Raw genomic sequence first — 14,594 nt, forward strand, 5'->3', positions numbered from 1 at the left:
GTTAATTTCTATGGCTACACATGTGTGTCAATGCATAAGTAGATGCCTGAAATTATACATAAAAAAATATAAGTAGGAGTGACCTTGGAGAGGTGGTGGATGTGGAGACCCAAGTTATTAATGATTAATGGGGTCTTGTGCCTTAGCTGTTATGTTTTATAGTTTTACAAGTAAAAGATACTCATGCATTATTTTTGTAATTAAAATTTAACTTTAAATATTTAAAAGTAAGGCAACTTGATATTGCCAGAGGGGAGGGGAGATGGGTGTGGGTGAAATAGGTAAAGGGGGAGGGTCAAACCCTCCAGTTACAAAATGAATCGAACCTGGTAATGTAATGTACAGTACACAGGGGATGACTATAGTTAATAATATCAGATTGCAAAGTTGAAAATTGCTGCGAGTAAATCTTAAAAGTTCTTAAAGAAAAAGAATTTGTAACTATGTATGGTGACAGATGGTAACTAGACTTACTGTGGTGATCATTTAGCAGTGTATACAAATAGTGAATCATATTTCACACCTCAAACTAATATAATATTATATGTCAAATATACCTCAATAAAAAAATTAAGGCAATTTGATTATGTAAACCAAAATTAAAAGATAACTTCTAATTTCAATTTTGTTACTGCAATCTTGAAAACACCATTTAGATCAATGCTTTTCTGTGTAAAAAGGAATAGCCGTATCTCTTCATTAACTATTTTTAGAGGTCTTATACTCAAAGTTAACATCATTGCATCGATAAAACTATTGCATATGTGAACATGAGAGAGTGGCATGGACATATATACACTACCAAATGTAAAATAGATAGCTAGTGGAAAGCAGCCGCATAGCACAAGGAGATCAGTTCGGTGCTTTGTGACCATCTAGAGGGGTGGGATAGGGAGGGTGGGAGGGAGGGAGATGCAAGAGGAAAGAGATATGGGAACATATGTATATGTATAACTGAATCACTTTGTTATAAAGCAGAAACTAACACACCATTGTAATGCAATTATACTCCAATAAAGATGTTAAAAAAAAAAACAAAAACAGAAGAACAGATGTGAAGAAAGAAAATAAAGTTGTCTTAAACTTCATTGTTTAAAACTCACCCAGAAAAGCAATTTAATGATGAAAGAGTCTGGTAAACCGTGTGATGGGATGGAAGTTCTGTCATAGTGGAAAGCTTTTTGATCACTTTTCAGATACATCAAGGAAACATGAACTGCACTGATCTCTGGAGATAATCTGATCTGAAAGGCAGCTAAGCACACCTCCTATCGCTGAATTGTTTTCTTCAAGGACAACTAAAAAGCTGAAGTTTGTAAAGCTAAGACATGTTCTTTGTGATGGATAAGAGTCAGCAGATTTTAGAGAAAACAGAGCATGATTGATTCCTAAACTTAACACTGACCTCAAGACCCAACAGTTTTATAAATTAAACTTAAAACCTTAGAAAAACTGTGAAAGCAAACCCAGAGAGGCACAGAATAAGGGAATATTGTTTCTTCTGTAATATCCCTGTAAGTCCCGAAGGTCTTTTGGAATAACCAGCACGTTCCCCTTTTTGGATCACATAGAAATACATTCTACCCACTAAAAAGGTAATAAAACTAAATAAAAGTTGGTTATTATTCATGGAGATATGCAAGTATCTGTAATCAGGTGCTTAAGATGGCATGATTTTCTTGAGTAGCAAACGTTCAATTAGATTTTTGTAGCCTTTTATTTTTCCCTAAAAAAAAAAAACTAAACAGTGCCTTAGAATATACTACCAGCATCTTCTCTGGCTATTGGTAAAGAGGAAATCTTACAAAAATTCTATGACCACGGATTTCTCTATGTGGTTTTAAAAAGAAAAAAAAAAAATGACATCAGTGAGAAATATCCAGCTCATGTTATCACCAGGACAAGTTGGTATTCTCCATATGCACTACGGTTCCTAGGAGAAGAGGATCCCTAGAATATCAGAATCTATAGCAAAAAATCATGCTTAATATCATTGATTTTTCACCCACATAAATACTAGTTTAAATTACATCAGTATCCTAAGAATTAGCACATTTCCAGTAGGTTTGCTCTTTACCTAGAAAGTCTAAGAATGTCCCTCTTCTAGACTCTCCATAACTACTGATGAGAAACAAGTAACATCATAAAACCTTAGATTTGGAACCGATTTAGGGTGAAGAACATGGGGGGAAATCATAGAATACATAGAACCCAACAATGTGGTGTGTTAACTGACAGCATATACATGGTGGTATTAGCTTTTGAGATTGATTGACATTTATCCCCCCTCCATGCAAAACAAAACAAACCAAGATTGTATAACCTGGCTACTACACTGAAATAAACCCACAGAAGTACTTAAAGTATGGGAGTCTAATTAATCCTTAATCATGGATTTTTCTGCTCTTTGAGACCTTAGAATCTCATAGGATTACCAATGAGATTAAGATGATTTTGACCAGATATATTGCAATTACTTGTTACAAACAAAGTAATACATGGAAGAATTATTCATCCTTACTATATGAATAAGAAAATTAAATGTCACTCAATGTTTTTATAACAAAACAATTTGGAAGGACCATATAAATATCGCATTACTCTGATAATAGATTCAAGGTAATGTATTGGCTAAATGACCATATAGATTGCTATTTTATTCTGCGATTCTAAGCTGAATTACTAGGGCAAAATGTTGAAATAGCATCTGAGCTCCTATAATTTTAAAATATTAGAGCTTTTAAAAATCCTCATGGAATTCACATCGCAATGTGCCTTACACATCAGGTAATGCAATCCTACCTTGGGATGTAACCTGATGGCATCATCACACACAAACACATTCATCATGCTGTCCTACAGGTTCAAAAAGAAGACTGCTTTCTCTCCTAGTGTAACTCACATCCCACTAACTTATCATATTCCTGTTGACTAGAAAGCAGCTGAAATAACTTAATGTGCTTTGAATGTTTAGTCCAAAGTCATGTAAGAAAACATCTGTCACTTACGTTTTTGAGTCCCATAACACACAATAAGGATTCAAAGTACCCTAAAAATAAGCAGAGAAAGAATAAATGTATCTTGAGTACATACATAAAAAACTGAAGGATTATGTGAAATGCAAAAAGAATGGCACATTTCTTATCCTGCAGTAAGATTCTTTAAGGATTCCACCTCTATTTTTTTGCTTTAAAAATTTGCATGTCCTTTCTCATAGGTTTAATGGCCCATTTTATGAAGTTTATTCATGAAAACTTTACGTTTATTCCAAACATCATAACCCATAGTTGTTTTTTTTTAAATTATAAGTGAAGGCCTCATAAATGACAAGGTACATACTTTGATGATTTCTATTTCATTTTTTTCCCCTAAAATAGTAATTGCCGGATTATTTCTTTTAAGAAGCCAAAGTATTTTCAATATCTAATATTTACAATATTTATAATAATTCAATCACAGTGCAACTTTCTGCATTAGGCACACCTGCCACTTCCTCTTCAGCCTCCAGTGGTGCAGCTTCCAAAAGGCAAGACATGGCTGCATTAATTGTCCATTTCCAGGGAGTCTGTAGACTTGCAATATTTTCTTAATCAACAGATCATATTCCTATAAAATCACATCTAATAAAACTATGGGAAAAACACGCTAAATGTTTATTCAGTTTAATCATTATGTAATGAGTAGCCACAATGATCTTCAGCACGACACAATGAGTTTTCCACATTGGATTATCCACCAAGTACCTTCTGTTTTGAAGAGACTAATTGTTGGAATGTTTTTCTTTCTGTCTTTCTGTCACATTCATTGGGCCCTATTTTTCCCGTTGAAACTAACCTAGTAATTCTTCTTCTCTGATGTTGTGAGCTATCCACAGATCCTCTTCTCTTTTCTATTAAACACACTCTGTAGCTTTCAAGTTCTCTCATCCTCCACGACATTCATCTCCTGGAGCACACACTTTAAAGTGTGTCTAGGGAACCCATCCACCTGTGTCCTACCTGCACAGGACAAAGCGGTACTCTTGCCTCTGCAATGTAGGTGCCATATGCCTAATAATGCATTCCAACGGTGTATGGGATATTTTGGTAATCTTCCCCTGAGCTTGACAGGTATTATTACCCACTGAAGTCTCTCAGGAGCTTTTTGAATTCTGATTTTGACATCACATATATTCACTCTTTAACTTTGTGTCACTGCATGATTAAGAAACAAACATGGTATCTATGGGCTCATCCAACAAGTCAGTGATAAAAGTGATGAATAGGCCAAGGCAGGTGAAATTTATAGTCCTGAAACAGCCTACTGGCTGCTTCCCGCAGCGGGTCATGCTCCCTCAGAGAACCTGCCCTCGGTCTTGTTTCCAAGTAGATAATCACTGGCGTGTATCTGGCAAAGCAACATCTTTAAAAGTCTAGGCAAGTTCTTTGTGAAACACTGCCTTTCTAAGTGCTGTTCACTGAGTCCATTCTAGAATTCCACTAGGAAAAAGAAACTTAGCTCATTATTCTAAAACTGGTGAAATTTACCCCAACTTTCATTATTCATTTTAATTGGGACATTGACTAACTCCCATATTTTAGCACCATTACCATTCTCCAAAATCCCTCAAAGACCACATCTCTAATGCATCCTTCTTATCAGATGCTCATACCTATAAACTATGCTCTTAGAACATAAAAAAATATTCCCTTCCCTGAAATGGGTTATAGCCTTACAGAGATTGAAGAGGAACACACATGGAATGTTCATGGAATAACAAAAAAAGAGACATGCTCATATAAATGTCACTAGTTGATAATTTACTTTTTAAAGGACAAATTATGGACAGAGCATCATGGCCTGTGTCAGAGAGAGTTCCATGGAATAAATGGGCCCTTTTCTAGTTCTCACAGGAGCCATAGATATGGATGTTCAAGACATGGGGAGGGTGATAGTGTTTCAAATTGGTTTCTTTCTCTGTCCTATGAGACCCGGTCTGGTTTTACCTGAAATCCTCATATAGCTTGTGACTTTCTAAGAAATCCTCAGCAGAGCTACAATGTCGTATAATAAAGTTATGCTATATTTATCTAGGGTTCTGTTCAAAAGAGCTCAGAGCACTTTCTAGAAAGAAAATTAACCCTGGAGTATGACAATGAAGGTCATGGGAGTATACATGTCATGGATATAGACTGTATGCGTAGGTGAGGACCTTGAGATTACAGGTCCTCTACATCGAGTTCACTTCTTCAGCAATGTACGAGTGAGATTAAGTTCAATCTCTATATAAACCAAAGCAGGATACTGATTATAGGATTACTGTTTCATAATTAGAGCTCATAACAGGTTATGACAAAAGATAATAATATTAGAAAAGAAATAGAATATGAACTTAATTGTTTAGATATCACCTTCCATTTTACCCCTCGAAAGACACTAATTTCCGCCTTAAAACGAAAGTATAAAGGTGAGAAATGCCTCTTCTACTCTTATCCATGCCTCTGTCAACCCTCAGTTTCACCCACTACCTTCCTCACCCCTCACCCCTTAGATCTCATGATTCTCTCTCTTTCTGTCCTTGTGAAAATTTAGAAACAATCCACATGAGAATTATAGGTTCCAAAACACACCACGCAATCTTGCATTTCACTGTATATTCAGGACCTACACAAAAGACAGGCACCCCTCTGTGAACATTTATTCCAGAACAGTCACCCATACGTGGGCCTATGAGCTGAGGTCAGTTATGGAAACATCTGAAGTTTACAAAAATAAGCAGAACAAACAAACTAGAGGAATCTTAGTACCTGGCTAGACCAGTCACTTAGAGAATAAGAATGTGAGATGGTAAAGAAAGCAAAACCCAATGATGAATGAATTCTATACATGAAAAAAAAAACCCAGAAAACCTGGCTAAAGGAAACCACTTGTAAAATATTTGTTATAATTTTCAGATACTTTTCTCAAAGGTACTCTGCTGCAAGATCTGTTATGAGGAATTTACAGAAAATCAATACAGGAAATGGCAAGCCCGAAAGAGAGCGGGAACAAAACGTAATGACAGAAGCAAGAGGCAAATAGGTAGGCTGTGAACCAACTCACAAAAGTGGATTTAAGAAAAGCATGAAACTAAGAAAGCAAAAGCTGTCAGGTAAATGAGTCAAACCGGCTAGAGAAGATTAATTTATAGAGCTGTCAATATAATTGACACTTAAAATATTAAAACTGAATGTATTTGAAAAGTTTTGGAAAGAATATGTTGTTCTTAAAAAACATATTTTTGGCCAAAGAACTGTCTCTTGACTCCACTGAAAACAGTATAGTTGAACTTGAGTTAAACATTTGTACTCACCCACTTTTAAGCGTTTAAAAATGTACCATGACCCAAGTTTTCTAATTACCATAGATGTTCTACACAGCACTTTTAGTGCTTTAACAGTCTTTGATATTTTCTTTTACTTCTCTTCTCTGTCTCATCAAGCAAACCATTACTGATCATCCTTGACTGGTGATGGTGTTACATTCTGATAAACCCATTGCAAGTTGAAAATATCATACGTTGACAACGCACTTCATACACCTAACCTACAGAACATAATCGCTTAGCCTAGCCTACCTTAAATGTGCTCGGAACACTTACATCGCCTACATCTGGGCAAAGTCATCTAACACAAGGCCTTTTTTAATAAAAATCATTGAATATATCATGTAATTTATTGAATACTGTACTGGAAGTGAAAAGCAGAATGGTTGTATGGTTACAGAATGGTCATAAGTATATCAATTGTGCACCCTTGTGGTTGTGTGGCTGACTTGGAGCTGTGGACCACTGCCCAGCATCATATGAGAGTACCCTACTGCATATCTCTAGCCCAGAAAAAGATCAAAATTCAAAATTCTAAGTATGGTTTCCACTGAATGCATATCACATTCCCGCCATCATAAAGTCAAAAAATCGTAAATTGGTGACTGTCTGTGTATCTATTTAACAATACAATACATCACTGGCTTTGTCCATGTATTTTTATAGGTGGTTCTCTCTTTTCCTCTGATCTTCATAGCTTTTCTATTTTCTTGTTTGCAGAATAGGGAATTTAGACATCTTTTCTAGCCCTAGCCCTTAACGATTCTAGAATGACATTTATAAATGAATTCCTTTTCTTTTACAAAACTCTCTTCCAAGTCTTTTTTTCCCCCTATGGAATATTTTCAAAACATCTCACTATGGTATAGAGAGAAGAAGTCAGAAGAGTGAGCCAGGAAGATGATCAAAACAAGCTCATCCATTCATGCAAAAGTCACTTAGCAAACACCTGTAACATTCCAGACACCTTGGAGGCACTGGGGCTACAGCATTGAACAAAACAAAATCCTTGCCTCATACACTTAGCTATAGTGAAGGGGGCAGGGAGAGAGACAAAAAACATAAAGAAGTAAATATATAATATGCTAGGTGGTAATATGTGTTATGATGAAAAGTAAAATACATGAGTAGGAAAGACTGCGAAGTTGAATGGATTGCAATTTTGTATATTGAAAAGGCTTCACCAATAAGATGATACCTGAACAAATGCCTGAAGGAAGTCATTTACAGAAAAGATAAAAGTCACAATAAACATGAATGCTGAACCAAGTTACTTTAATTTTTCCTTGGTGCTTTTAAGTTCTGAATAAATTCAATTCACATGCTATCTTAATCACACTCTTGCTATCTTCATTATTTTCAAGGCATTTTCTCTGGACCTACTCTTGAATCACCTGGGATGCTGATGAAAAATGTAGGTTCCTTGGCTCCGGGAATTTTGAGATTGGGGCTTAACTTAGGAACATACATTCTAACGACTCCCTCCACTCCTTATAATTTTTAATCGATATCATATTTGTAGAAGCATGGACACACAACAGAAATAACATGGTTACTTCACTCTGCTTTTCTTTACATTTTCGAATGCTTAGTCCTCATATGCCACAGTAAATTCCTAATGTGGAAACCTCTTAACTTTCTTGTACCTTTCATAGTCCTCTTGAAACAGAAAATATCCTCTTGTCTGTAGAGGTAAAGCAAGCTCATAGACAAAGCTTCTAAGGACTTGGAGAAGGCCAGTGACCTCCTTGTCACTCTTTCAACATTTCCAGTGCTCTGAGCAAGATGTTCCAGGGCGAGTCCTTGTGTCACATCTTCCAGTGAATTGCACATTGAGTTCTTGTACGTGGACAGGAGAAAGACTGTTCAACTGAGACTCCAAAGCCTCTCTTCATTTCCAAAACTTTAGATATAAAGGCATTACATTAATAATATCTGGATTTTGCTAAGCTTACCCTTTTTCTATCCCCACTGTTAATTGTATTTCTTATATAACTGCACAAACAGATTTTGGGAATTCCTAAGAACATTTCCAAAATACCTGACCTGACCCACAAAAGACTAATTTATATCCTGCCTATAATTCTACTACTTGAGAAAAGTCACGTTTTAAAATGTTCAGGAATGCATTCTAAGGGAAGTAAGATTCTCGTAGATGTAAATTTTTCCACAGTCAAATCTCTGACAGGTCACGAAAGCTGATCAGTGTGAAAGGGAGCCCTTTCTGGATTATGTCTTCTAACATATAAACATCTTCATAATCCCTGAAAACGTAATACACCATCCAAGGGGATGATGCAGTTGAAAAGGTATCATATCACATGCAACTCTACAACAGGAAGACAGTCTGTTGAATGTTCTCCATACCTCTTCTCAAGGTTTTGAGAGTATTTTAGCATTTCTAAGTGATACTTAAAAAGAGTTAAATCTGGGTGTAACTCTCATTTTTTGACGGGGTAGCTGACATATACCTGAAGTCCAAAGAGCCTCATTGAGAATGCAATACTTTTCTTACTTAAAAGGAAATGGAGATATGGAATTTTTCAATTTATTTGCATGAGTTCTACAGAAAGCACCTCATTGAGAACCAGTTAAATCAAGAAGATGGAAAAGGAATAGTTGTCTTTAGCTAAAGCAGAAGAGCATAGAGGCCACTGAAGTGAGGAAGGCAGAGTATGGTTCTATCAAGACAAGTCACGTCTTCCAGGACCTGGCAGCCATTCAGTTAGAACACAAGGGGAGGGCACGTGTGTAATCCAGCTTCTGCTATCTGGTTACTCAGGACCCCAACTTAACCAGATGACACTATTTTTCTGTCTCTAATTTCTTAGATATATCACTAGTCACTGAATGTACATTATTGCCTGACAAATACTTTCTATTTGACATGTGGGAAGTAGTAAAAGTAGAACCACTATCAGAAATTACTTATATGTGCATCCTTCAAAGAAAATCACTGCCTCCACATATGTGTCTTAGAGTGTCTTCCCCATATGTGACTGCATCATTTCCAACAATGGCTATACAAGTCTGGGTGCACCTCTCAAAAAACAAATGGTTTATCTGTGGGTAAAACTCTCCAAGGTTGAAGTGGCAAATAACTTTAATAAATAAACACTCAAATAACTAGATTCCATATAGATATAGCATACAGCTTGTCTTTTCCTTTTATATCCAAGAGGTTGTAACAATGTGCCCTAGTAGTGCTTTTATGGGGTTGTAGCAGAGACAAGGGCTGGCCAGGCTGTTTTGCACAGTTCCAATCTATCGGCTGCCAGCAGAGAAGTTTTGCTAAATTGCTTCAAGAGCACAACACATCTACAAATATCAGAGTTGCTCCTGGCATCCTCCAGTTTTCCCTAATATCCCACCACCACTTTACAATGGCCATTCTCATTGTCTGGTGATTCCTTTAATCAAATTCCTAAAATGTTAGCATGATAATCAGCATGGAAAAATGTAATCTCTAGTTGCTAACTGACTTTCATTGAGTAATATATTATCATTATTGTAGTTTATCTGATTCAAAATGTCACTGTTACTGTATGCATATATATTATTTTCATAATCAAAAAAATAATTTTGCAATGCTCCAATACAGGGTTATTAGTTTTCTATTGCTGCTGTAACAAATTACCACATACTTAGCAGCATAGAACAACACAGATTTATTATATCACGGTTTCTGTGTGTCATGAGTCTGGTGAGCTTAGCTGGGTTTCTGCTCAAGAAATTCACAAGGCTGGTATCAGAATGTTAGCAGGAATGCAGTCCTTTCTGGATATGGGGATGAATCCACATCTAGGCTCGTTCGGGTCTCAGAAAGATTCAGTTCCTTATAGTTGTAGGACTGAGGTCCACATTTCCTTCCTGGTTGATAACCAGGGGTTATTTTCAGCTTTTAGAGGCTGCCCATATTCCTTGGCTTGTGGCCCTCATCCTTCATCCTCAAAGTCAGCAATGGCAGGGTGAGTCCTTCTTACCTTGCATCTCTCTGACCATAGCCGGGAAAGGCTTTCCAATTTTAATGGATCATGTGATTAAACTGGATCTACTCACATAATCCAGGATAAATGCCCCATCTCAAGGTTCTTACCCTTAATCCCATCTGCAAAGTCCCTTCTGACATGTAATATAATATATTCACAAGTTATGGGGGTTAGGATATGGGCATCTTTGGGGGGCCACATCCTCTTTACCATACAGGGGGTGACAACTCATGCAGTCCAGGGGCCAAATCTGGCTTGCTACCTACTTTGTAAATGATATTTTGTTGTAACAGAGCCACATCCATTTTCATACATTGTCTCTGGTTGCTGTCACACTACAACAGCATAGCTGAGTAGATGAGACAAAGACCATTATAGCTCATATGTCTAACCTGACTCAACTGAAAATGTTTGCTGACCCCTGCTCCAACAATAGCATAATTAGTCTAAAATCTTTTTGAAGAATATCAATGTTGTATTATGAATAAGAATAAACTGAATGTGAAATGTAAGTGGGAAGAATGCTTACTCAAGTTTAGGAATTTAGGATAAAACCAAAAAAAAAAAAAAACTGTAGCTAGAGAATAATTTCTATCTCAATTGCAGCCATTGGCAGCACCATCAATCTACCTGTCTACTTAGCATTTCAGGACTCTCCCATAAAAACTACCAAGGGGGTTTTAAGCAGGCAAAACATCAGAAATCTTTTCCAAATGGACACAAGCTAGGGTAGAAAAGTAATTTTAAAAGTAAAGGGATATGGGCTTCCCTGGTGGCACAGTGGTTGAGAGTCTGCCTGCCGATGCAGGGACGCGGGTTCGTGCACCGGTCCGGGAGGGTCCCACATGCCACGGAGCAGCTGGACCTGTGAGCCATGGCCGCTGAGCCTGTGCGTCCGGAGCCTGTGCTCCGCAACGGGAGAGGTCACAATAGTGAGAGGCCCACGTACCGCAAAAAAAAAAAAAAAAAAAAAAAGTAAAGGGATAAAAACGCCCGTTTGTAGAAATTATAGATGTATAGAATGAACTTCTTTAAGCTTTGCCAAGTGAGTTTTAATTTGCTGGGTTGTTATCAGCCTTTGCTATTCATGAAAATCACTGATGAATGTTGGAATTTCTTTTCATTGTTTTTCATGTTAATGGTAAAAAGCATATTCATCACAGTTTTCCATTGTGTTTTCCACTATGATTTACAAAGGCCATGGCTCATGATTAATTTTAGTTTATACACATAAAACAAACTCCTTAATTTGTTAGATAGATCCTGTTAGTATGCCAGCAAATACAGCAAATAAAACCGCAAGCCCCAATTCCCATGAGATCTTTTGTGAATATGACCAACTTGAGAACTACAAAAAAACCCAGTGGATTTTCCTCAGTCCTGAAAGAGAGCAGGTTGGTCCTACCTAGACCATGAGAGTTGTTGCTTAGAGGAAGAAATAAAAGGAAAGGCGAAAATAGACTGCAGAGGCTGCAGGCCAGGGTAGTCCAATGTGTCCTTCCACCAGAAATGGAACTACATTTAAGACTTTTTATTTGAAAAAAGTGAACTTTCAGGCTTGCGAAGTTGATAGAGCACGACATAACTAAAATGCATTTATTTTCTTATTCTTCTAACTCATCTTTTAACGATAAGGATGTTATATATCTTGGAAATTCACAGCAGGCTCAGATCTGTCAGGACCAAGGCATCCTAATGGTGGGTGTGAGCATGTGTGCATGCGTGTTTGCTTACGTGTGCACATATAGGTGCTTATGCTGCACTTATTTAGGTCCCAATAATGACTTTCAATAAATGTAACAATATTGATAAGTATAAATGTCACACTGAAGAAACCTTAAGTAATATGAAAAACAAAATTCTTTTTCTCAGAAAAGCAAATTTGGGATTTCCTATAATCAAGCATTTGCTATGCCCAAGCACTAAGGACCACAAACTCAGACTCTACAGATTATAACAATAAAGCCATGAGCCTAGAAAACTGAACTAAGAATACTATCTTACTCTTTAATGACTTAGGAACTGGTTAAAACTGCAAATGGCTTTGCTGAATACAATTTGAAATTTCAAGTTTTCATGTTCCATTACCTATTCCTACCAGTTCCCAAGGGCCTTATTACACTTAACATACTTTAAATGTTATTTATTTAAAAGCTTTTTTAAAAAGAACATGTTTTGTTTAAATAATGTTAACAGGCTTTTCCCTAGACTCATTATAACTATTAATTTCCTTTCTTCATTTTTTTTGCACATGGTGTATACAACAGATACAATTTGCAAGTCATTATTCTCTGCTGAGCTTAGAAAAGTGCAGCAGATACATTTGCTATAAGAAAATAGGTGAAAGTAGACAGTCTTGATATAAGCAAGATGTCATATCTAAAATAGCTCAACTTTGAAGGCAATACCAATGATAATACATCTGTATCTACATAGTTATAGTGACATTTCAGCTTGTTCTAATCAATTTTAATTTTCATGTTTAAGATACATCTTTTCTTCACATTTTAGTGAAGACTATTATATGTCAGCATAGGCTCTTTTGACTATCTCTTCAATGAAAATAAACTAAAATCAGAGCATACTTTACAAGACACTCAATAAACCAGTCATATATTCCTTCTCTCAGTGTACATTAAAGTCCTTAACAAAATCTAATCTGCATGGTAAGTATAAATATCAATACAACAAGCACTGGAAATTTTAAACAGTAGAACGTGAAGGACTGTAGGTGTGGTAAGACAATGGTGTGGGAGGTATCTATAAAGTGGAGGGAAGGGACTTCCCTGGCTGTCCAGTGGTTAAGACTCTGCCTTCCAATGCAGGGGCTGCGGGTTCTATCCCTAGTCGGGGAGCTAAGATTCTACATGCCTCGCAGCCAAAACACCAAAACATAAAACAGAAGCAATATTGTAACAAATCCAATAAAAACTTTAAAAAGCAAAGTGGAGGAAAGAAATGAGGGATGGAGGAGCCCAGAGAATCTCCACCATGTGCCTGGGAATCAGGGCGGCTTCTGAGGACAGGCACAGGTGGGCGCTGTTCCTGACACAGGACGGACGCGGGTGGGAGCACCTCAAGGCATTTTCTTCTCCAGACTAAACTTTTCTTCTTCTCCCTCAGACCCTTTGTGTAACGGATTTGTCTATATTCTCTTAAATCTAGGCCTTCCAGAGTAGAGTATTATTTTAGGAATCTGGTCAACACACTCACTCAAAGTACTGAAAGAATTAATTCTAAGTGACTTGCGGTAATCATCTCACCATTCTTATATTCTGACTTTCATTGCCACTCCAGAGTGTAGCTGGTGCTTCATAAAATGTATTGACCATACACTCTGGTTTCCATATGTAGAAAATAAATTTTTTGTACATGATTTATCTCTTTTGAAATTGGGCTGACAACATATGCCCCCAGAAAAGTTTGACTCAAAGCTTAAATCTGTTCATTTCAAATAGTTCTCTTGAATTGAAATAATGAGATTGTTTTATCAACACTATTTTTAAGGTTACTCTTTCTTCAGCTTATGAAAAAAAATGCCACTTAATTAACATGTTCTTTAAATTCTCAATAGTGATTTTATCTTTATTTAGGAAAGTTTTGTGAATGTTCATTTACAGAATTGTGACATTCTGACATTGCATTGCTTTTCCAGTAAGCAATTCAGGGAATTATTATCTCTTACTGTGTTTCACCAATGCTTATAACTGGATAGACATTACCATGATAAACAATATATACAAACAAATATGTAAATAAATATTTTATAATACATGTTGAAGGTACACAGTTCCTTATTCAAAAATTATGTTAAAAGTATCTCCTAGCTTTCAGTGCAGTGATGAGATTAGGGTCATTAAAGGTATGAGGAGGTAGATATAACAGAAATAAAATACATTGTCAAAGTTAGATAGAACCCGTATGGTCATATTTTGGCAAAACTGGGAAAAGGCCAAATAGTTTAAGTATCAATCATGATGTTTAAAAATTACTGCTGAGAGATTTGAGATTTTCATTAAACAATCTAGGAAGCTGGAACACCTTTGTAAAAAGTGGTTTATATGGAAGATAATTGTCATTTTTTAATAAAATGAAGCGGAGTTTTTTAAAATCAGCAATTATAAAATACTGGAGATGTACAGGTTTTGTAAACTAAAGGATGTGAGAATCAATTTCATCATGTCATTCACTAACTATATGAACTTGGGAAAATCACAATCATTTTGTGCTTTCCATAATTTTATGCAAAGGTCAAGTTCATA

The 14,594-nt window shown here is 36.4% G+C and overlaps 1 protein-coding gene across 1 annotated transcript in view; it reads right to left on the bottom strand.

The window, feature by feature from the left end:
• ADGRB3 (adhesion G protein-coupled receptor B3) overlaps positions 1 to 14,594 on the bottom strand; it is a 799,562-nt gene that overhangs the window by 331,702 nt on the left and 453,266 nt on the right. Inside the window, exon 15 of the mRNA XM_060030408.1 lies at positions 3,009 to 3,049. Within this exon, the coding sequence (XP_059886391.1) occupies positions 3,009 to 3,049 (41 nt within the window). The remainder of the gene's footprint in view (positions 1 to 3,008; positions 3,050 to 14,594) is intronic.

Source organism: Delphinus delphis, chromosome 14 (genome assembly GCF_949987515.2).
Source record: "Delphinus delphis chromosome 14, mDelDel1.2, whole genome shotgun sequence".
Classification (NCBI taxonomy): Eukaryota; Metazoa; Chordata; class Mammalia; order Artiodactyla; family Delphinidae; genus Delphinus; species Delphinus delphis.